Source organism: Doryrhamphus excisus, linkage group LG9, assembly GCF_037039965.1.
Source record: "Doryrhamphus excisus strain RoL-2023G ecotype Guam linkage group LG9, RoL_Dexc_Guam_v1.1, whole genome shotgun sequence".
NCBI lineage: Eukaryota > Metazoa > Chordata > Actinopteri > Syngnathiformes > Syngnathidae > Doryrhamphus > Doryrhamphus excisus.
The window spans coordinates 4,443,431-4,467,547 of record NC_136365.1 but is presented as its reverse complement, the minus strand read 5'-3'; the positions used below and the strand labels follow the sequence as shown (position 1 = coordinate 4,467,547).

Genomic DNA, 24,117 nt, shown 5'->3' with positions numbered 1-24,117 from the left:
GTCTTCCAAGGTAAAGGACTTTGACTCCAACCTTGGTGAATGAAAACTGTCTTTATACGTCATCTATTATCAAGTTTCATAAACTTCTCTAAAAAAACATCCTGTACTGTGCCCCCACGAAAGAGTTCGAGGAGGTGGAAGATTTAAGATCAGGAATAGAAACTTGTGCAAAAACAAAAGGGCCAAGGGTCAAGGGTCATTGTTAATGAACCGCATGCCCCGGTTCATTAACAATACATCCATCTGTCAGCTAATTCTACATTTTTGCATTAACATGTGATAGTTTTCCACTGATGTTGCATATCAGTGGAGGACATGAATAATTTAAACCTGGTTACAGTATGTCACTGACAGATTTGTGTTCTTTTAATAGTAGAAACAGCGGCATCTAGTGGCCATTACCGCCAATCGCCATTGTCAGCCATTTTGGAGATAAACATTTTGGTATTTCTTATTGTAAAGGTGAACAAAACACAATAGACTGCAGAGGGATTTAGAATTGTTATTTATTATTTATGTCATAAAAAACACCAGGACTGTATAATGAATTTAACATTGATAATTGTTGTTGACAAGGGAACATTAAAATATAAAATGATCAGTAAAAAAGAGAAAACACCATTAATATAAAGATATTAAAGTGGGGTGAGTTGTGACAATTGGACTACAGCTCCCACAATTCTATATTACAATCACGTAAAGCTTTTTTCGCAAATATACAAAAAGAGCAAACAGACGGTGAGGCCATTGCTAACACAGTAATTGGGCATCCAGGTGATTTGTGGATCTGTAGAAATGCGGTCGCGCTCCTATTACACTAAATTTACGTTTGACTTAAAGGAGACGCAACGATGCTCATAAAATGGCTGCTCACCGGGGCTGATCCAATATGTAGAATTTCTATCGCTTTAAGAAAGCAAAAAATGTGATGTGATAGCTGTTTATTTGGGAAACGTTTTAAGTGTATAATGACCGTACGTATGTGTGTAACTTCTGGTGACGAAATTAGCGCGTCAACAGAAAGCACCATACTGTTGGCGTACAGGCCTCCTACGTCTCGATGTCTTTATACTACGAAATGTGCGTTTTTAAAGTAAGCCTGAATTATTGACTTTCTCCGGAGTTATAGACGGGCTAAAGTGTCTTCTCTGCGATGGAATACCGATTGAAGTGAGGATGTAAATAAAGACAGAGCTAGTGAAATACAAGGCCGCAAATCACTCCTCGGCCCCCAGTGCACCTGTCACCCCAAGAAAGAGACGACAGGAGCGGCAACTTGACTTCACAAGCACGGGGGTTCCTGTGGAGATAGACGATGGAGGAGATAAAGACTGAAAATTCAGATACTTTTGCTAATGTTGAAGAGGAAGTGAAGCTGGAAAAATTAGTAGTGGAAGAACCTGATGGTCCAACCAAGTAAGTTTCATTCAACCACATAAATTCTGATATAATATGAAAAAACTATTTATTCTAGCCTCTTGTTATGGGTGCAGTCAGTCTTTTTTGTTTTTTTGGTATTAGGAGAGGGCGCCGGAAAAAGGAAGATAAAACCCCAAGAATGCCAACAAAAAGGTACAGCTGTTTGCATAAATCATAGACTACAATATATGCACATTGGTCCTGGTTGCAATGTTGATGAAAAAACCCTACGCAGTGGGATATAAAGCCATTAGAATTGGCATTATTTTCTTCTGGTTGTTTGATGCAAAACAGCCAATTACCATGGTGACTCTAAATTGCCCATTGGTGTGTGTGGTTGCTTTGGCGACCAGTCCACCTAAAGTCAGCTGGCACAGTCTCCAGTTCACCTGTGACCATGAACAGGATATAGTCCCTTTATAAGGCACCAGCTCATTGGTTTTATGTCTTTATAAATATAAGTTAATAACCTGAAATATATTTTAATATCACAACACTAATGGTAGAACTGGTTTCCCACACAGAAAGAAGCCTCCAGTGCAGTATGTTCGCTGCGAAATAGAAGGCTGCGGCACCGTTCTGGCTAGCCCTCGCTACTTGAAGGTGAATACAAGTTTTTAAATTAAATGTGACTCTGTTTCAGAAAGAGGACGAAAGTATAGTTGTGATTGTGCAATTACACATACACTATCCAACAAAAGTTACCCCCCTCCTACGTTTTATCATCAACTTGGCAAGCTCCATGGGGTGTCACAAGGTCGTTCATGGGCACTATGTTCATTCCATAGAACACCGGCATGAACAGAGTGGGCCCTGTTGTCTGTCATACAGTCTCTTTGTCCTAGTGGCTTGTCCCGGGGCAGGTACCATACAGAGGGCAGAAGAGTGTAACATACTAGGAATTAAATTAGTAAATTGCAATATACTGTCACATTTTTTAAAGATTTCTACTAATCTTGTTGTCTCGTTTTGTGAACCGAGTGTCACGTGATACGCCTATACCAGGGGTCAGCAACCTGCGGCTCCAGAGCCGCATGTGGCTCTTCAGCCTCTTTATTGTGGCTCCCTTTGCGATGCTTGAATATTTTTAACACCCGAGTGGGGAAAATGCACGTCTTTTGTAATGAGTTTTAAAAAATCCAACTTTGTCTGAGACCATGAATGCATCCTGAGTGAGTTCTGACTGCTATCCAGTTCAGTACATGAAGGAAAACAAGTAATACTTACCTACAAATCTAAAAAATAAATTCGAGATAATTTAAAAACAGCGGCATGGGAACTTGTTTTTACGTTTACAGTAGTTTACACATACATTTATGTAAGTTTATCTCCAAAACTAGCAAGAGTACTCCAACTCGTCTTTTCTTATCTGAACTACTTTGATACCCCCAAATTCCCTCCAATGTTGTTTTAAACATACTATATGTTTTGCGGCTCCAGGCTATTTTTCTTCAGTGGGCATTGGGTAAAATGGCTCTTTTCATAGTAAAGGTTGCCGACCCCTGGCCTATACCATACTATAGAAATGACACCTGTATACTTTATAACAGTCACTGTACAGCTTGGAAAGCAGTGTATTATTGTAGTGGAAAAACTGCCACTATTCTCTGCTTCTGACATATTGTAATTAATGTTTGCATCAGTGAACTGCAACTTCCCAATGTCGGCAGCACTCATGCAACCTCAGACCCTGACGCTACCAGCACCACCATGTTAGGCAATAATGACTGTGTGTTGGGTCATTGCCAGGAGAAAATACATTTACTGTATATTCCCATACAAACTGTACACAGAAGGTATATGCACGTTTAATATATATATGATATTGTCGCTTCAGAAGACATACTGTAATAAAAATGTTACAGACATGTAGATCTGGTCACCCCTTTTCAGATTCAGATTAAAGGAAATCTAAGTTGTCCAACCCAACTATCAGTTGATTCCCTATATGTTTGTCCATATAGCATTTTTTAACACTGAGTAGATGTGGTCATTTCTAATGTGCTAATGTTATGTCATATTTTTTTTTATGTTTTGCACACCAGCATCACATCAAATACCAGCACTTGCTGAAAAAGAAGTATGTGTGCCCTCATCCTAATTGCGGAACGCTGTTCCGCCTCCAGAAGCAGCTACTTCGTCATGCAAAACACCACACAGGTACTCATTTGGACATAAAACCTACTTTATTATTTAAAGGTGTGCTCAGACAACATCTTTCGTACCGTGAATGGGCACACTTCACAACTAAAGTCTGGTGCTCCTCACTAATTCTTGATGATAAACAACACAATTCAAAACAGAACAACTGAAAGTAATGCAAAAGTCAAAACCTACAGCACACTTGCATTAATAAAGATATCATTTGATTAATCTGTATTCTTGCAAGTTATAACTGACAGTCAGCACAATAGAAGTCATCAGAACAGCTCATACTGGAACAAATCCACAAAGTCAGATAAACTGGTTACTAGTGATGGGCTGAAGCACGTTCTACTACTGTGATTTTCAGACCAGGGAGACTACGTCTGCGAGTTCTGCGCTCGTACCTTCAAGAGCTCCCATAATTTGGCTGTGCATCGCATGATCCACACAGGAGAGAAGCCCCTCCAGTTAGTACCATTCCATTACAAAAAAAAAAACACATAGTTATTACAATGTATTAATTGAAATAATTTCTTATGCTAACAGATGTGAGATCTGTGGCTTCACCTGTCGCCAGAAGGCCTCCCTCAACTGGCACATGAAGAAGCACGATGCCGATGCCGCCTATCAGTTTTCCTGCTCCATTTGTGGCAAGAAGTTTGAGAAGAAGGATTGTGTGGCAGCTCATAAAGCCAAGAGTCATGCGGTGATGCTCATAGCCGAAGCGCTCGCAGAGAACGCAGGCACCCTTATTACAAATCCTGCATCCTTGCTGGAGCTGCCCAGAGAACCCGTGCAGCCACAGGTGACCAGCATGGAGATGAACAAAGTGGGTCACGAGGACCAAGTACAACAAGTGGTAATCAAGGAAGAACATGTGGAACATCAAGTGGCTCAGGAGTCCCAGCAAGATCACCAGGTAGTTCTGGTGGGACAAGACCAGACCCTGCCAGTGACATCCCCTCTTGTGCGGACAAGCAGCAGCCGTGACACCTTCAGCTCCAGATTCCCATCCAGTTCATTCAGCAGCCCCAACAACTTATCCTGACCCAGCACCAGGTCCAACCTCCTCGGTCCCGTAGGGCCCTATGATTTCCGCGTTCAATTTAACAAGGGATCTCGCCGAAATTGACATAATGTGAATTAAATTTGTCATTGTGAGGAGAAGAAACATTCATCATTAACAGCGACTTTAACTTGTTGAAATGGTGATAAACTTCAACAAAGGTTGGTGGACTCTTCTTTTATTGGACATGAATGGAAACTAGTGGGGGTTAGCTTAGTTTAGCACGCTTGTGTGGTTGTGTGTGTGGACAACTCGATGAGTATATTGTCACCATGTTGTGTTTTACAGTTGCGCTATTTTTGGACAGTCCCGCCCCACTATTACACTGGACTACTATTTGAGAAACTGTACTTCCTTAATCACCAGTTTGTGACAGTTTGTTGGAGATTTATTCGCAATGTGTATTGCATCAATTTGCATCAAATGTAAGGAATTTTGCCTTTCATTAGTGGACATTTTATACACTAACCCAAAAAGCACACCTGCTAGGCTGGTAATAAGTGTAAAATACAAAAAACTGAATTCTAAAAAAAATTTAAATGAAAAAAAGACTACAAAAAACTGAATTCTTAAAAAAAAATTAAACAAAAAAAGACAGAATCTGAAAACAAAACTGAATTCATAGGGCCCCAGTCCCACAACACCGTAAAGGTACCTTAACCAGTATTTATGAAGAGAATACATTTAACATTCTATTATTTAGAGGCGTAGCTGTCTATTTTAGGGGATAACCTTTTCATGTAAACTAGTGAAAGAATAAAGCATACCACTGAAGCTCCTTTACATATTACTAATGTTTTAGTACATTAAGTATACCCTCTGTATCTGATTGGTACTTATTTGGCTCACTTATCTGTGTTGTGCTTCCTTTCAAATAAAGATTGGCCCAGGAATTAGCTTGTTTCATTGTCACTGCTTTCCCACCAAACCGCACTGTTACTGGTGTATTTGAAATGTTTTATTTACAGTATATTAGTGCGTCAATTGCTTGAGCTATTTCAATAATTACGTAACCATTTTTTTACCATCATTCAAAACATCTTTCTGTTATGACAGTCACAATAACATCCCAAAAGAGTCTGACGCTTTAATAACTACTCCAACTTGCTTAATTTCAGCAGTTAAAAGCATTATGAATATGCATTATGTGACTCTGATTATTCTTGAACATGCGTCACTACTTGAAATTAGAGTTTCATTCTACACTATGCCACTTCAGACTTTATTTACATTTTAACAGTGTAATTGTGCAAAGTTCTCAAAAAAAAAAAAGGGGTCACAAATGTCTTACATTTAGCTAGTCGCTTGGAAAAAGATTTCATAAACATCTGTTGTGGATCAACTTTGCTCCAGAAACATGCCGTACCCCCCACCAGAGGGTTCAGGGGGAAGGTTTTAAAAAGAGAAACAGCATATTATGCAAAACAATATCGCCACCTGTCAGCTGATGCTACATTCTTACATTACACATTCAAAGACTTTGTTGCATCTGAGTAATTTAAATTTGCTTATTTGTATACAAAATAGGCTTGTTAATCGTCCCTTTTAAAAAGCTGAATCATCTCATATTTAGCACGTTAGACGTGAACACACGTCTTTTTCTTTTCTGTGCATTCTTAAGATAGAAAAACACCTATTCCTCCAACAAAGACCGCTTTTAAAATACATCCAAAAAGGTTTTATATATTATTATGGGACATTCATAATAACATGTAATACTTTTTTCAGCATTACCAGAACCTCCTTCCTGGGTGCATTGATTTCACATAGCAAACATAGAAACAAATGCTACACCTAGCGTTAGCTTTTCCAAACTCAAAAACAAACAAGGCAGAAGTGGCGTTAGCTCCAACACAGTATGTAGCGTTACCTTAGTGCCTGAGGCTCCGAGCAAGGCTCTGATGCACTGTGGGTGAATGTGTGATGAAACGGGCGCTAGCAGGCTCGTGGCGAGGTGTCACTACGCAAGGAACGTAGTTCTTTGGTGTGATAATGTTAATAACAATAATAACAAAGTTGCTGCAGCTTGCTTAATATGCAGGTGACATTATACATTATTCCTTTTTCAGGTGAGCATTGTCCAAGTCATTACCACACGGATGTAATATTGTCGCAGCTGCTGTTTGACGCCCCTGCACAATCTGTGAATACCTGACAGTCAATGACATTGAATCCACATTTTTGCCAAGATTTGGGCTTCTTACGACTGTGTTCCCATTTCTTATTTCTGTATTTTGAAGGCTCTACTTAGAACCACCTTCAGATTCTTATTTTTTTTAATTATTGTAAGTTGTTTTGTGCAGATTGTCATTATCAGTCCACATTATCCACATACAATAGTGGAGGGAAACGTGTTTCTCATTTTAAATGTCTATTCAACAGAATATAACTAACTGTATTGTAATGCATGTATATTAATTACAAAAAACACCATAGAAATTCCTATTTCCACTACTGTAGACAAGGGACACAAAAACGATTATACATGTAAAGGTATTGACATGCGGAGATGGTGTCACTTGAACTACATATCCCACAATTCCCAACTACCACCACGAAGAGGTTTTCACAGATTTACAAAGCAATACAAACCGACAGTGAGCTACTGCTAACACGGCAAATTAGAACGCGGATGATTTGTGAATCTGTTAAAACGTGTTAGCTCGCCTGAACGTTACCCTCAGTTTATGTTTGGCTTAAAGGAGACGCAACAAAGCTCGCAAAATGGCTGCGCCCCGGGGCCGCTCCAGTAAGTAGGTTTACTATAGCTTTAAGAACGCTAAAAACGGTGGCTGCTTCTTTAAGATTATATCGTTTACTGCTGAATAGACAATTAAGAAAAGTTTTAATTGTATAATCAATAAATCTATGTGTGTAGTTTGCGACGATCCTGGCGAATTAACAGAAAATGTCCCACTGTTGGATAAAGGCCTCCTGCCATCAAAATGTCTTTATACTAGATGTACGTTATTCCTCGTTTTTCAAGTAAGCCGTCTTGACTTTCTGTGGAATTAAAGACGGAATAAAGTGTCTTGTCTGCGATGGAACCGACTGGCGACCAAAATGAGGATTTAAATAAAGGCGAAGAGCTTTTGGACCTCAAGGCCGCAGAGCAGACCTCGGCCCCCATTGGACCGGTCACCCCGAGCAGGAAGCTAAGGGAGCGGGGAGGCAGTCGCACGAGATCCGGCGTCTCCGCGTCACCAACTGATGTTAACGGGGCCACTGCACTGGTCACCGGGAGAGTTTTAAGGGACCGTTCAACCAGGGCCGTACCGGCATGGCTTAAGGACAGCAAAAGCGAAGAGGACGAAGACGAGCAGAGCGCTGACACTGGAGCTAGCAAGCGGAGGAAAGTTTCCAACTCTCGGCGGAGGAGAAACTGCGAATCTTCGGGGCTGTTGGAGGCTGGTGATGGCGTCGCAGGGGACAGCATCCAATACGTTGAGTAAGTTTTAGCATCACCAATGATAACAGCGTTTAAGTAATTGCTACCTCGCGTTTAATCACTTGTTTCCGTCAAAAACACGCCTTCTACACTGTGTCTCTCCTCTGCATGGGGAGGGTTGGGCGGAACTTACCTGGCACGTTGGGAGGCTTGATTATAAACACCCCAATTATTTTGTACTAATACGTCTTCTCTACTCTGTGTAGCTCTGCAGAGGAACCTAAGAAACCATCTAATGCTGGAGGTAAGGATGCTATCTGTGACTATAATGATCTTTGCATTCCAAACAAGGTTTCATCATTGATTTATAAGTCAAATAGTGACATGACATATTTAACAAGGAGTAATCTCTCGGATCCATCACTCCAGCTCTTCCCACAAGACGTTCTCCAGCTCAGAGTCGAACCAAGCCTCCGTCTGGCAGAGCAAAGTCAGCCTGCAAGACTGAGCCTGGAACAGAGAATCCAGCTGGTGAGTCCTCAAGCTGACACAGGAGCTGAGTTATGCCCCTAATATGACACGTTGTACCAGTTAACGGCTAAAACCGTTATTCCATCCACTTTCTACCGCACAGATTAACTTGTATTTACTGCTGTTTTTTCTCTGTTTTTGTTAAGCTGCTGCAGAAGAGTTGAACAAAAAAGAAAAGCATGACATGTGAGTATTATTTAGTTTGTTGATGTGGAGACATCTTTAGTTAATCTAGTTAATCACAAAAATGAACCTGAGGCAGTATACTATGTCATATAAGTTATCTTATAATTAGTCCTGCATGTTGTCAAAGTGAAACAATGGTGGAGTTTGGTGCTCTCTTTAGTAACTTAGTTTTTCCCCGTCTCAGTGAAAAGAAGGAGAAGAGTGATGGTGGTGTTATTCTGGTTCTGGATAAGGAGGATCCTCAATTACAGGGTGATATAAATGACTTCAACTATCAATCACAGCCTCAGAGGTAAACGATGAATAAATGAATGAAATGAATCGCCATTTGCGGAATGTATATGATTAAAACAATAATTGTCTTTTGTTTTGTCATTTCTAGTGGAGCAGATGAGGACGAGGCTTCGAGCAGTGATGAAGACGTTCCTTTTCGAGACGATTTAAATGATCAGAGCTACAACCCCAAGGATGAGAGATTTGTGTATGTGTTGAAAATATGCAACACTTATATGCTCATATCTACTGTATTTAAATGTCTCATGTTGTTGTTTTCAGGGATGCCTCCAAGCCAAAGCGCAGGGTTCCTCCTCGGCAGAAGGACAAGAAAGAAAAGGAGAAACTCCCAAAGAAAGAGAAGGAGATGGAGGAGATAAAGACAGAAGGTTCAGACAATTTGGAGAGTGTGGAGGAGGACGTGAAGCTGGAAGAAGAAGCAGAGGAGGACCCTGACGGTCCAAGGAAGTAAGTTTCCTTCAACTACGTAGAGGTTATGATGCAGTTATATGTGTAATCAATGTGTTGTTCTATTAGGAAAGGACGCCGGAAAAAAGATGATAAATCTCCACGACTACCAAAAAGAAGGTAAGCTTGTTTTGCGTGAACCACAGACGATGGCCCTGCCTACACGGGAACGTTCTTGGGTTGTTTTTTTTCTGTGTGGATAGTAGTTTTGGTGGACGCGTAAGAAGTTTTATCTTCCTGATTACCCCTCCATGGTCATAAACCTGTTTGTACTGTAAAGCAATTACAGTTAGCTTTGTAAATTAACTTGTAAACGGTAATGGGGGATACCCCAAATATTCTTACAAAGGGTGCGGTCACACCTTCCACCGAACTTGAGTTCCAAGTGAGGCAAGTGTAAACGCTGAATGCACCCAAGGACCAAAACAGTGGATATGATGTCACCAAACAGAACGCTGAGTGAAAACGATCCAAAAAATAGGAGTTAAATGTAAGCCCAAAATTGTAAAAACAATAGTTAAACATACCTGTCTCTTATCAACAAAAGGTTTGTGTGCTCAATACAAGACAAAAAATGTTTTTCCGACATTGTAAATACTATTTTTAACATTAGAGCTCTCAATACATTAACTAACACCCCTATAGTCTCATTTACACTCATACTACCTGCAATAATAGACATAATAAGAGTAAAAAAAGCAATTTGACACACAAATAAGACATGTGCTCATGTGTGGTGAGCAGAAAGGAAGTGGCATTGGTGTTTCAGAGTTGTCATGAAACACTCACAAGACACACAAGATTGGGTGAGAATTTTGCAATCTACTCATTTAATTTCTTGTCTTATACTCTTGTGCACCCTGTATGCTACTGGTTCTGTCTCCACCCACCGAGACTGTATGAGTGACAACAGGGGCCACTCCATTCATGCCGTTGTTCTATGGAACAAACGTGCCAAGGTGCTGAAAGCAATGCAGAGTGAACCCTGAACCCTCTTCCTGCCAGTTTGGAGGCGTGAAACGAGACACTCGTGCATCTGGCAATATATTGAGTCGAGCAAAAGTTCATTTTGATCAATTCATCGTCTCAGGCCTCACACGTCCATGAGACATTTTGTTTCTGAATGAGAAATCTTGTCATGTTTTAATCTCACCCATGCAAATTACTGTAATATATTTTTGAAAAAGTCATGATAGAGTGATGTCTTTATGTTTCATGAATATAAATGTATGAATACGTAGTTTCCACTCTTCATAAACATCAGTTAAAACTCTTTTGTCCACACAGGAAGAAGCCCCCAGTGCAGTACGTTCGCTGTGAAATCGAAGGATGCGGCACTGTTCTAGCTCACCCTCGCTACCTACAGGTGAGGGCAATATACTGGATGTGTCTCCCTTTAGATATTGTTTTCATTACTGTTGACTTTGTTTATCATGTACTGTTACCTTTTTTTCACGTGTAGTACGACTGATGGAAATTGGAGTTTGTAAAATATATTGATTGAACAGATTAGAGTTTCACTTCATGAACCGCAGCTCCGCAGTGCTGGGAACTAGCACCACATTCTGGGCCCCCCCATACATAAGCCTCCAAAAGGACACCCCACAAGACCGCAAACGTGCACATTGCACACTGTGGACTGTTTTTAAGTTGTTTTGTGCCGGTTTGTAAATTGTGTTCGTTGACATTTGTGCTCACAGTAATGCAAATCAAAGTAAACAAAGTAAACCCCCAAAGTAAACAATAACACATTAAAATTTCTTTCTGAATGGTTACTTCAAAAAAAAATTATAAAGGTGACTGCACAATAATTTACAACCATATAAGACTTGCCAGTCACATTTTACTTTAAAAATAAATAGAAACGGGGTTCAATAGAAATGATAAGATGATAAAGGTTGCTTGTGAGTCCTAACAGGCGGAATGAACCATTTTTTTGCAAGGTGGGTGTAAGTTGTCTCAGTCAGTTTTAATTTGATTCAAAAGCAACTTTAGTATTCAAGTATCTTCGCAAAGGGGAAGTGGGTTTCGTCCATCGAATATCACACCTCAGGAACAATAACTCACACAGTGTTATGGCACTTTTTCTGTAACTTATATCGCACAAATTGTGTTTATTTGTGAAAAGCATCCAGAAGAGGAAGTTTAATATGTTCATTACACAACATTAGTTTGAGGGAAGATGTGCTGTTGCTATATCGCTAACAAATTGTTGAACAATATTGCTAAGGAAGCCAATATTGAGCATTTGTTGTTAACACAATAATGGCTGGGCATTGAATCATTCAAATTTATTCTGCTATATAAGCTGTACACTGACTGCTCCAAGGTTCGCTTCGATATTATTGTCCTTTGTTCTTGATGATAAGATGTTGTAGATAGCATGTGCAAATCCTATTTACTTCCCTTACTTACCTTCCATCAGTTTCTAATTCTTTGCCATATATTAATATTTTTGTGCACACCAGCATCACATCAAATACCAGCACTTGCTCAAAAAGAAGTATGTGTGCCCTCATCCTAATTGTGGAAGGCTCTTCCGCCTCCAGAAGCAGCTACTCCGTCATGCCAAACACCATACAGGTACTCATTTGGACATAAAAAAAACACATTATGGGGTTGCTTTTGTTTTACTACTGTGATTTTCAGACCAGAGAGACTACATCTGTGAGTTCTGTGCTCGTGCCTTCAAGAGCTCGCACAATTTGGCTGTACACCGCATGATTCACACAGGAGAGAAACCCCTCCAGTTAGTACCTTCATAAACTTACCTTCAAAAAACTTCCCCGGTTATTCAAATGTGTAGACTTCAACTGTTTCTTGTGTTAAAGGTGTGAGATCTGTGGGTTCACCTGTCGCCAGAAGGCCTCCCTCAACTGGCACATGAAGAAGCACGATGCTGACGCAACGTATCAGTTCTCCTGCTCCATTTGTGGCAAGAAATTTGAGAAGAAAGACTGCGTGGTGGCTCATAAAGCTAAAAGTCACCCTGAGGTGCTCATAGCCGAAGCGCTCGCAGCTAATGCTGGCGCACTTATCACAACCCCAGCATCGTTGCTGGAGCTGCCGGAAAAAACAGTGCAAGTGGAGGTGGCCAACATGGAGGTGTGTCAGGAGGGGCAGGTGTTGCTCCAAGATCAACATGTTGGACAGCAAGTGGCTCAGGTATCCCAGATGGGTCATGTGCCCCAGCAAGTCAATCACCAGGTGGTTCTGGTGGGACAAGACCAGACCCTCCACACCATGCAGGTGCCAGTGACAATTGCCCTCTCCCCCATCGACCCCCCATCGCCTGCTGACAACCAACAGCAGTCTCACCTTCAGCTCCAGATGCCCGTCCAGTTCGTTCAGCAGCCCCAACAACTTGCCCTCCAATCATCCTCAGTGGTGACCCAGCACCAAGCACAGCCTCTTCAGTCCTACTCTTCCCAGCAGCAGAGCCAAGCCCAAATCCTACAGATGACCTTCCAGCAGGTCAGCCAGTCCCAGACCCCCATCCAGCAGATCCCAATCCTATCCACCTCTCAGCAGCATCCCACCATGCAGACAGCCACCTCCCACTCCCAGGAGGCATCCTCCGACAACAAGGAAAGCTTCATTCCGGACAACTCCGGGCTGGTTCCCTCATCTCCACCGGGTGGCACTGCATGGGAGCAAACCGAACGAGGGCACGGCCTGTCTGAAGACATTGTGCAGCTGACCCTGATGTGAATTCCTAACCGAACAGCCACAACGCGTCAACTACCATATTGTTCTCATTGTGTTGCGACATTTTGTTAATGTAGGATCACAACATACTGTTGGCTCATAGTCGTAATTGTTAGCGTTTTAGAGAATCAGGGAAATGTGTGTGTGCGTAAAACCTGTTGCCTTTGTACATAATATATGTTACTAGCTTTTTATGTTTGTTGATTGTTGTAAAGCTATTTCTCTGATGCACTATGACAGCACATCATATAATGCCCAGTGTGTGTCCTCGTATACAAACGTTATGTATTGAATTACACAGTAGGAATCTAGCATCTACTTGGGTCTTAAGCCAAGTGTTTAAGTCCATAGTAATGTCCGGTGTTTTGACAATAGGGCTGCCACTAACATTTACTTTTATCTTCTCAATGTCAGAAAAATGTCAAGATTAAAACCAGAATATTCCTATTTATATAACATGAGATTTGACTGTTATACTCAACTGAATAATATATCAATATTTATAGAGAAATTGATGATGGCTGTTAGTAATAGTTCATAACCTGTATACATTTTTTTTCTTGCAGTTTGGTGTTTCAGAAGGAACTGCAACGTGACTCAGAATGCTAGAGCAGAACTTTTCATTTATGAGGTGTAAATAAATGTCTTATCACATTAGTATTTATTGGTATAGTGACGAAACATCAGTACATATTGAGCTTTTCTTTGCCCTTCAGCATGTTGTACTGCTTCATGGCTTGTTTAGGAGGGATCAATGTGTCACTCACTCCCACCCTCCTCTTCTTCACTCGCCGTCCTTCTGACCCTTCCTGCTCGGCCTCTTTCCGAGGGTTGTGGGAGCTGCCTGCCTGTGACCCAACCTGAGATCCACCACTCAGCACAGTGGGAGGATAGTCATTTGGAATAACCGCAGTCTGAAGGTCACTATCATGTGCAAACTTGCACTTGATCCCGAATCTGCATCTCCCATCTTTCCTGTAAGAGGCGCATATCCTCTTTCCTCCTATCTGTGAAGGCTTGGCCTGCATTGTGAGGGGGACATGTTTCTGCAAGGCACTGAGCTTCTGTTCTGCCTGAGCCTTGAAGGGATTGGCGAAGACGCTGCTTTCTGTGCAGTCTTGTAGCCTTGGTGGGGGTAATTTATAAGTGATGGTCGTGGAAGCAGGATCTGGCTGCTTTGTAGCCGGATCTTGTTTGGATGGCGGCTGCTGTGGACTCTCGTGTTCTGATTGATCAGATTCACTTGAAGCAGACTCCAGCAAAAAGTTACGGGTCTTTATGTCAGGTGCTGCCCGATCACTGACATCCGTCTTAGCGCTTGATGAGAGAGCAGAGAAGACAACAAGCAGCGTTAGAAGCTGAGATACGAGACCCACAACTAATGACGTTTAAAATGCCAACATAATTCTTTGTATATACAGTATTATTAGTACTGTAATGACTGAACCTACCCTCCACGATCAAATGACTCCCCATCGCTGTCGGACTCCGACGAGCCGCTGTATCCGACCAGAGCGTCCATGTCTACCGGTATGTTAGCTGTTAAATATGTATACTAATATGGAAGCAAACACTGTTGCGTCACATAATGCAACATTTCAAACCGTTAAGTTTTAGTCGTCGCTAATTCCTTAGTAAACGGGACATGCTAGCACGTTAGCAGCTGCTACCTTTATCTTCTGGTGTTTACGCTCCACTCGGTGCCTTCAGTGACATCTACTGTAAGGGAGTAGTATTGCAGTCTTATACCACTAGTTTTGGCTTCTACATACAAACAAAATGTCAATTTTATTAAAAAAAAAATCCTTTTTTAAACGAAACATGTTTTTTGTTTAGGAATGCAAGTCAATAGCAATAATTTCATATTGAATTTAATAGGGACATAATAATGTCCTTTACTGTTTTTGTGTGTTTTTACTGCAATGTAAATGTGAAAATCCAAAGAGAACCAACAATTATATTTTGGATTTTAAAAAATATGTATAAAAAATATGTAAAAAGTATTCAGAAACTTACATTACATTTTTTTACCATTTGCTATTTATATGCAGCTGTGGTAGAAACCAAACATTGGGTGGTGAAATACAGTATATGAATTCAAAATAATTGAAACAGTGACTTGGCGGCTAATATGTCATAGTTTAAATTCTGAATTAATTCAATAAATATGATACAGTAATAAAACATGACTTTTAATATTTGATAAAGCGTTAGAATTGTGAAATTGGTTTAAAATGACTTTTAAAGACAAAAAAAAACAAGACTTTGGAAATTAGCTAGCTCCTTCAAACGTATGCTAACCTGATTCGCCACCATGGGGGGAATCCATAATAGATAATAATAGCTGATTTTAGGACATTTAAACTAGTACGTGTCACTTGTGGGTTTTTATGGGTTAAGGACGGTAACACCACGCGTTTATTTAGCTCACTCAGCCTACCCCACAAGCGATAAATCAGCTTAAAGTTGTAAATAAAAAGCTTGTCGTGAGTGTCTTGCCATCCCAGTCCCGCCACTCTCCGCCCCCGCTTGTCGTCCTGAATTCCTCCGTGCTGGCATCAGGTTCCTGGAGGAATTGGGCGGAGAGTTGGCCGTAAATGCTGCAACATTACACGAACAACTTGGAAGCGTGTTCCTTCCCTTAGAAACAGGACGAAATGGGGCTTTAATCGGGGAATGTTTATAAGAGGATCGAGATTACTGGATGTCCGATGGCAGAACGGCGGACTAGCGGCGTTTCGGGGTCGGAGCAGGGCAGGACGATGGCGTCCAGAGCGGCTGCTATAGCTGAACTGCTGCAACGAGAATGTTCCAGCCTGCTGGAACTTTATGTGAGTAGAAACATGACTTTGTTTTACTAGTTTCCACTGAGTGCATACCTGACAAGCGAGCACCGTTATATACTGTAGTTATTACTTAACATGTGTGTGTGTGTGTGTGCTAAGACAACATGGTAATGGAATTTCCATGAGTGGGTGTTTGTGTGTGTCTTGACTCTTGACAATACAATTGATCATTTTGTCTTATAAATTGACAAACTTATGGAATTGCCATTGGGAATCTGTGTAATTTTATGTACACCACCTCAATTTTCAGACATTTTCTCAACTTTTCTCATTTTCTCATTGCATCTTCTCAAAATCCTTTAGGAGACATGCTGGCATACATTTAATGCTGATATCCTCAATGTTTTATAATCATTGGTCAATGATGTACCAGCAAAGACATTTTCCTTGATAGTTTATCAACCGATCTTGCTTGCTAGTCTCCTAAAGTTGTGTACCAATAAAGTTACAGTGGGTGTTTTGAAGGGAGCATTGAGCTGTGGGAGCCATTTAAAGGGGAACTGCACTTTTTGGGAATTTTGCCCATCATTCACAATGTGAATGTGAAACACGGACACGTATTTATTTCTCTTTTCTGTGCATTATAACACGAGAAAAATTAATATTAGCAAGCTAACAATGGATGTCATCGGGACACATCTATTTCGACTAGAGGCCCTCTAAAAAAAAAACCTTTAACAACATTGCATGCTTTGGTATACATACTGTGATCATGCATTAACACGTACACTGATGAAAACACAACAGAAACTTCTTATCTCGGCACATTGATACACATACTTATGCTAGTCTTGTCAACAACAACAACAACAGCGATGTCCGCTCTCCTTGGGATGGCTGTGTCTTCCAGCACAAGACGTCTACTCCAGTCTTTAGGTAAAAAATGCTAATGGAAACGAGCATCTTGTTGAGTGTTTGTAGTGAAATGGAGAGCTAGGTATCCACTTTTCCGTTTATGAATGACACTGAGACTAGCGATTAGCGATTAACGTCGCGTTAGTCTGCTAGATAAAAATAATCATTCACGTTAGCTGCTACATTAATAATATGGCTGTAGCTTGGTTAATATACAAGTCAGTTATGTAAATGGAACACTGTTGGTGTTTTTTTTTGTGAGGGCTTTAGCATCAAAATTTGGTATTGGTAGCTAATTTGGTTGGTAGCTAGCTCATATTAACTTGTTTTTTTTACACTCAAATATACAGAACAGGGAAGAATGTATGTGTTCATGTGACTGATAAGCAAAATTTCCCATAAAGTCAATCCGACTTATTCGAGTTTAATAATTGTACTGTATCTACCAGTAGGGGTTCTGCTGTTGGATTTATGGCCCCAAGAAATATACCGCTTTGGGTCCCACCAAAAAAGAGATTAATATGTTATTATTGTCAAGGGTCCCTGTCAGTCATAGGCCCTTAGAATTATCATCACTTTTCCCTTCACAGAACCACTGATGCCGCTCTTAGGAAATCAAACCTTTGATCACATCACATCCCTTTCATCACAGGCCACATTCCTAGCCACTCATCCACAGGTGCTGCCTATTTTTGTCATGCTGCATTGACACATAGGCCAGAAATACTGTAGGCAAATGCCCAATCAAACCCTGGAGTGGCTTATGTTGAGTTCAAGTGCATCTCTGAATGCGGCTGTTGGTGAACCTCTACGGCAACCAGTCAGTTTCCATGCTTTGTTTGGTCCATTCTATTTAGTCTGGATTGGCCCTAAACCAGTTCTTAAGAGCTGTGGTTCAAGTAGAGCGCAAGGATGCATGCTGTGCAGCGATAAGAGTTAGTAGGTATGTGTGTTTTTTTCTACTTCCTGTTACAAGCTCATCAGTGCCTGGGCATGAAGGGTTCATCTACCTTCCAGCACGTCCTTTCTTTTTTGAGTGTGATGACTTCCCATTAATGTAAAAAAAATATTGGTTTCCTGCCAGTATTGCATCATTCCTCCAACTCACGCATGGAATAGTCACGCTTGGAGCAAGGGAGCGGCCTGGCATGTAACCTTGCCCACTTCATTCCTATAGGATCCGAACTGTATTCAATGCATCCTTTCATTTGGAAACAATTTACCCATAGGAAATAATAGTAGTTATTTAAGTAACAATGCAATCTTAACTGGGCGAGCCGGCCACACAGCTAGGAGACCCAAGTTCGATTCCCCGCTCGGGCATCTCTGTGCAGAGTTTGCATGTTCTCCCTGTGAGTGTGTGGGTTTTCTCCGGGTATTCCGGTCTCCTCCCACATTCCAAAAATTAATTGGTGACTCCAAATTGATGACTCTAAATTGTCCATAGGTATGAATGTGAGTGTGAATGGTTGTTTGTCTATATGTGCCCTGTGATTGGCTGGCGACCAGTCCAAGGTTTACCTCGCCTCTTGCCCAACCAAAGACAGCTAGGATAAGCTCCAGCACGCCCGTGACCCTTGTGAGATAAGCAATATAGAATGTATGATAATGTTTATTTATATATATGTTTTGCCTTTCATGTTTTTAACTTTTTCAAATGCATCATAGACAAGCCGCTGTTGCCACAACAGATTGTAGTCCTGCGGGAACACTGCATACAGAGGATGTTTGACTAGCGTTTTTTGCCGTAGGTTCTTAAAAACAGGAGCTCTCCTGTTATATTGATGATCTTTGACAAGCATAAACATTCTCTGTTTAATTTAATGACTTTTAGACATTATTTATGGCTATTTTCTTTTGAGGTATGGCAGGTGAAGTTTTTTCACCTCCACCCATTTTAAATACGAGAGAAACTGAACGTATTTATTCATTTATCTGTACTGTACATGCAACAAAATGGATAGCATACAAGCGTATTCAAGAGTTAAATTTCATGTTGAGTACAATAAATGTGTACATGTCGGTAGGTCTGCATTAAAATGAAGGCCTCCACCCCACCTTTTGAGAAGATACACACATTTAGAATAATCGTGAAGGCTTATTTTGGGTAAAGTATGAGGTATAAAACAGAACTACATAGTGTGTTGATGTGTGTTGATGTACTTGCAACAACCACAATAATAATAAACATGTCACTAGAATTTTCTGTAATTCTCAGCTGTGTTTCTCCCCCACTGAAGAGAAAAAAGGAGACCCTACCTGCTGATGTCGTAGCGGGGGACAGCCGTCTGGTATCGGTCCCCGCTCCTTCCTCCCAGCTGGACACCCGGGACAAGCTGTGGAGCCTCCATGTGGCCCTGCTTCAGTGTCGAAGCCTGATGGAGAGAGCCATCGCCAAAGAGGACGAGGAGCTGGGCAATGGTATGGGCGAGTACGAGAGCTTGAGGAAGATGGTGAAGGAGAGGCTCTCGCATCTCATCGCCTGTGTCGGAGAGCTCGTCAAAGCTGCGGACAGCCCGGCTGCGGTGACACCTAGCTTGAGTGACAACTTGGAGGTAAGCCAACACGTGCGTACACGATCCCAACAAAGTGAGACCACCACTCGCATTTCAGCAACCATAGAAACTAACCTTCAGTTAGATTAATGCACAAATGAAAATGACTAATTTAACTGAGTCACACCTGTAGGACATAAACAAACTGTTGTGCTTCTTTGCACAAATTCTAAAAGTCAAAATAATAATAATAAAATAATGACAGTAGTTGGAGCTGCTACTACTAATCATATATGATGATGTCTGGTTATGTAAAATAGATTACAGTAGATTAGCTTTATGTTTACGCTAAAAGAACTACACTCTTAGCTTAGAGCACGTACCAGGAAGTAGTTCCACAAGAGATGTTATTACTATAACAGATCGAAGTCATATGCAGCAATCGTGTGTTGATTTGACAAATCTTAAGTACCATAATTTCTGCTGCTTATGTAACAGATAAAAAAAAAACATGTTGACCCCTGCGACTTCAGAACTACTATTAATCGTTGAAATACTGTGACGCTCGCGAGTCAGCAAGGAAACGACGACTCGTTCAAGATGAGCTTGTCAACCCATTGGAAATCAGACGCAGCTGAATGAATCATTGCAGCCCCCCCCGCCTCCCCCAGCAGCTATGGCCAATTCAATGCTTGCTGGGAAGAAATGCATGATGGGAAGTAGTTAAATAGTTGTTGTTGTTTTATTGTAAACTTGTATTGATATTTGTATTGTATATTTCTTATCTACATTTTAGATTTAAGTTGCTGTGTGATGATTTTAGTGTTCTCTATCGAATGACACTGTGAGTCAGACTGTTATATCGAGTAATGATCGCTTGTGACCAAGTGCGAGAAGGATTGCAAGGTTTATAATGTGCGTAAAGGACTTCAAGATCTTGCGACACCCCTAAATAGGACACAACGCACATCCATTATTGTCTAAATAGCCGGCAACACAAGCGAGTAGCAACATAATTGTGTCAAGCATGGCAGCGTGGAGCTGCATGACTACCGCTAGTACTGAGGAGCTGTGGTTCATTGAGAATAAAATGCTTGCTGAAATATGAAGAGGGTGTGCTCACTTTTTGGGAGATACTCTGCAATGAAGAGTTAAATAGATGATGGCGGTAGTGATGGTGTCTTCTCATCCCTTAGCTCGACAACGTGAGTCTTTTTGAGCTGAAGGTGCGGGTACTGCGCGTATTCAAAGAGGTGGACTACTGGGCCAAGACGGCCATCGCCGTCTTGCATACTCTGCCCAAGGAGCGAGCGAGGAACACACGCTTTAGGAGTAGCAGGAGCACAAGGAGATGAAGTGGAGTAATGGTGAGGAGAGTGGTTACAGGGTACGCAAGTTGTTAAGCCTCGCTTCCACCCAGCAGCACAGTTCGGTTCCTTTCAATGTACTTTATTGATTTTTTTAAATTGAAAGGTATTCTAAGACATGCACAACCCAGACATTTTCATTTTTCAGTACCCTTTTGTTCCATTTGTACACCAACTGTTATCCAATGATACTGTACCGCTTGGTGGAAACACGACTTAACTAAATAATACGGTTCTAAATCATGTCTTGGGACGGGATGCAAAAGATCAATTGAATTATGAAGTCCCGCTTGTATTTCTTTTAGCAGCACGAGACTCATTTTGAAAAGATTTACTCCAGGTTATGATTGCGCTGTATTGCTCATAAAGTGTTGAACACTGGCTATATAAATCATTCCAAAGACATGATCATCTGGGGAGTGCTTATGGGGAGCAACAGCGCCCTCTGGTGTTGACATGAGGGTATTACTGTCTTTGAATTGTTATCCATGTGGTCACTGTTAGTAAAATGTGGACTGAATTTTGATATAGAGAAGAGGTAAAATCAACTCTTTGTTAATAATTCAGCTTATTTAAAGCAACATTTGTACTTTTCTATCTAGAGGTCTTTATTTACTTACTTACAGGTCTTGTATGTCGCCTGTTGGTCTGAATGTACACAAGTTTTTAACGTTAGTTCATGTTTAATTCATTCATGTTGTGGTATTTGAATGTGTTGAGTTCAAATACCGACATGGCCATGCAGTTAATGTGTGCCATTTGCCTCTGATTGTAGCTGTCTGCTCTACTGACTTCACAAAAATATGACTTTTCTTGATTTCTTGGTACACAATTACTGCTGTGTGTTGACTGAATGTAGTTTGTCACCGGTCCTTATGGTTTTGGAAAGAATTGCCACACCATTTGGTACACTTGCACAATCATTATTCAAGAGCATTATTTTAACAATATTTTATTTATTGGATGACCAAAAAAAATACCTTATGTAATGCAATTCTATAGCACTGCAAATTACAGCAATATTGCAATATTGGTAGATGAATACGCTTTAGGGCTGCACGGCGACCGAGTGGTTAGCGCGCAGGCCTCACAGCTAGGAGACCAGTTCAATTCCACCCTCGGCGATCTCTGTGTGGAGTTTGCATGTTCTACCCGTGCATGCGTGGGTTTTCTCCAGGTTTCCTCCCACATTCCAAAAACATGCTAGGTTAATTAGCGACTCCAAATTGTCCATAGATATGAATGTTTGTCTATATGTGCCCTGTGATTGGCTGGCGACCAGTCCGGGGTGTACCCCGCCTCTCGCCCGAAGACAGCTGGGATAGGCTCCAGCACCCCCCGCGACCCTTGTGAGGATAAGTGGTAGAAAATGAATGAATACTGTTTAATCAATGTAATTTCATGTAATGTTATATTTAGACAGATATTTAAAAGTACAGAGATGTTTAGTTCGTAGTCATCAACACTTCCACTCGTCAGAATTGTTTGATTTACCCTTTTTTATCCATAATGTTGGCAGGAATGATGTCATTATTCATAAAGGGATCCTCTACGTTGGGGAATTTGATGCTAATGCAGTGATAAAACATAAAATACACCAAAGTGAGATAATATGTGAATTATGGATGGGCATTATAATAACATTTATATTGATTGTAAAGTTATTTTGAATTATAAAGTTGCTTTATGGCTTGGTTTTGGTATTGCTGCCTCTCAGAAACTGTATATTCCGCTCACTTCCTGCTGTGAAGCTGCAAGCCACGCTGGTGTAACACAGTGCACTGCTTGGCTGCAACCAGCAGAGGCACTGTTCTTTCAGTAACCCAGTTTGCTGGCTAATGAACAAAACAGAAACTAAAGCCTCCATCTATGGCAGCGTCATTCTGCGCCATACAACACTGGCATTGAAACACGAGTTCAGAACAAATGTCTATCCTTGATGGTAAACTCGTGGAGCAGTTACCCATAATGCTTTGTATGTTTCAAAGGTACTGCCCAACATGACAATACCTGCGTCATATTCATGTTATTTGGTTTTTTTTTAAAAAACACTTACAGTTGGGGTTTTCAAAGTGTTTCAAATGTGAGCCTGTCAATAATTTCTGGTCATTCTCAATCACTATATGAACGATAAATCCTTCAAACATAAGTGTCACCTGTCCTTTGAAAGTTTGAAAAATGTTTTGCTTCAATCTTCTCCCCTGGAGTCTCCGAGGGGAGGTCCACCTCACACTTTGAAAACCCCCACGGTTCCAGGGTTTTGGTCATTTGATTTGTATATATACTGCATATAAAACAGTGCTGTGCAGAGGTCTTGGGTCTCCACTGGCTCATATTGTTTGAATTACATGAATAGCAGGACGCATGATGGGTTAGGTAAAGAAAGATTTTGGTCACAATCTGCATAAAAATACGATATAAACGGTATTTTAAAAAAAAATAGATGTTCAGATCTCCAGAATCCTAATGGCACCACCCACCATGAACCAGGAAGTAGCCTGCTAACTAACATACATAGTCTACTGATTTACCTTCTACAGCAAATCCAATGTATATCACAGAATATCCTGTGAATACAAAGTTTTGGTATTTTTGGTTTATTGTTGATTGGCTTGGAAATAAATACATGCCAATGCTATGATTTGAGTGGCCTCTTGTGTCCCACGGTGTGTGTGTGTGTGTGGGGGGGTGATTTAAAAGGTGTAATACAGCAAATGCGCATGACTCCAATGGGAGAAAAGGCAAGATGTATGGTTGAGAGAAAGGGGCGGGGCATGTATGATGGACTAGCTTAGAAAAAGACCGTATTCTGAAGTTGAGGTGACAAGGTACCAACAGAGTCCTGTGTGTTTGTTGGGATATGTTTGTGTGTAACTGCATCTTTACTGTTGTGTGTGTATGTGTGGTTGTTAGGAAAGGAGTGGCAATCAGAATGCCTGTGAAGAAGGGAGGGTGTGTGTGTGTGCGTTTGTGTGTGTGTGTGTTACTGGTTGAGAGAGAAAATGGGTGTGTGTCACTGCTTGTGCGCATGTCAGTGTGTGTTGTGGGTGTATGTGTGTCAGATAGAGAGAGGGCAGGAAAGTGTGTGTGTGTGTGTGTGCGTGTGTGAGATAGAGAGAGACAGGCAGACAGACAGACAGAAGGAGGAGGATGGTTTGTGTGTGTGTGAACAAGTGTGTGCGTGCATGTGAATGTGTGTGCAAGTGTGTGTGTGCTTGTGTGTGTGTGAGAGAGGGAGACAGCGAAAGGGAGAGCAAGTAAAGAAAAAAGTGAGAGAGGATGTGTGTGTGTGTGTGTGACTGTGAGAAACAGTGGGGGAAGGGTGCATGTGTGTGTGTGTGTGTGTGTGTGTGTGTGTGTGTGTGCCTGC

The 24,117-nt window shown here is 41.2% G+C and overlaps 4 protein-coding genes across 4 annotated transcripts; 3 read left to right on the top strand and 1 right to left on the bottom strand.

Annotated features, from left to right (window-relative positions):
* The first annotated feature begins 823 nt into the window (after positions 1 to 823).
* On the top strand, positions 824 to 5,243 carry LOC131134811 (E3 ubiquitin-protein ligase ZFP91-like). The gene is made up of 6 exons (XM_058080447.2): positions 824 to 1,416; positions 1,522 to 1,572; positions 1,944 to 2,022; positions 3,465 to 3,579; positions 3,932 to 4,031; positions 4,111 to 5,243. The coding sequence occupies exons 1-6, from the start codon at positions 1,316 to 1,318 to the stop codon at positions 4,610 to 4,612; spliced, it is 948 nt and encodes a 315-aa protein (XP_057936430.2). The 5' UTR covers positions 824 to 1,315; the 3' UTR covers positions 4,613 to 5,243.
* A 1,950-nt stretch (positions 5,244 to 7,193) lies between these two features.
* Positions 7,194 to 13,835, top strand: zfp91 (ZFP91 zinc finger protein, atypical E3 ubiquitin ligase). The gene is made up of 12 exons (XM_058080433.2): positions 7,194 to 8,078; positions 8,285 to 8,322; positions 8,448 to 8,549; positions 8,696 to 8,735; positions 8,920 to 9,027; positions 9,118 to 9,216; positions 9,291 to 9,476; positions 9,546 to 9,596; positions 10,764 to 10,842; positions 11,945 to 12,059; positions 12,126 to 12,225; positions 12,308 to 13,835. Exons 1-12 carry the CDS (start codon positions 7,672 to 7,674, stop codon positions 13,185 to 13,187), a joined length of 2,205 nt encoding a protein of 734 aa, XP_057936416.2. The 5' UTR covers positions 7,194 to 7,671; the 3' UTR covers positions 13,188 to 13,835.
* Positions 13,823 to 14,914, bottom strand: LOC131134818 (uncharacterized). The gene is made up of 2 exons (XM_058080459.2): positions 14,636 to 14,914; positions 13,823 to 14,501 (listed from the first exon to the last, which is right to left on the bottom strand). The coding sequence occupies exons 1-2, from the start codon at positions 14,704 to 14,706 to the stop codon at positions 13,868 to 13,870; spliced, it is 705 nt and encodes a 234-aa protein (XP_057936442.2). The 5' UTR covers positions 14,707 to 14,914; the 3' UTR covers positions 13,823 to 13,867.
* Positions 14,915 to 15,346: 432 nt separating this feature from the next.
* On the top strand, positions 15,347 to 23,397 carry LOC144899793 (uncharacterized). The gene is made up of 3 exons (XM_078793230.1): positions 15,347 to 16,015; positions 19,126 to 19,440; positions 20,577 to 23,397. The coding sequence occupies exons 1-3, from the start codon at positions 15,896 to 15,898 to the stop codon at positions 20,733 to 20,735; spliced, it is 594 nt and encodes a 197-aa protein (XP_078649356.1). The 5' UTR covers positions 15,347 to 15,895; the 3' UTR covers positions 20,736 to 23,397.
* The last annotated feature ends 720 nt before the right edge of the window (positions 23,398 to 24,117 follow it).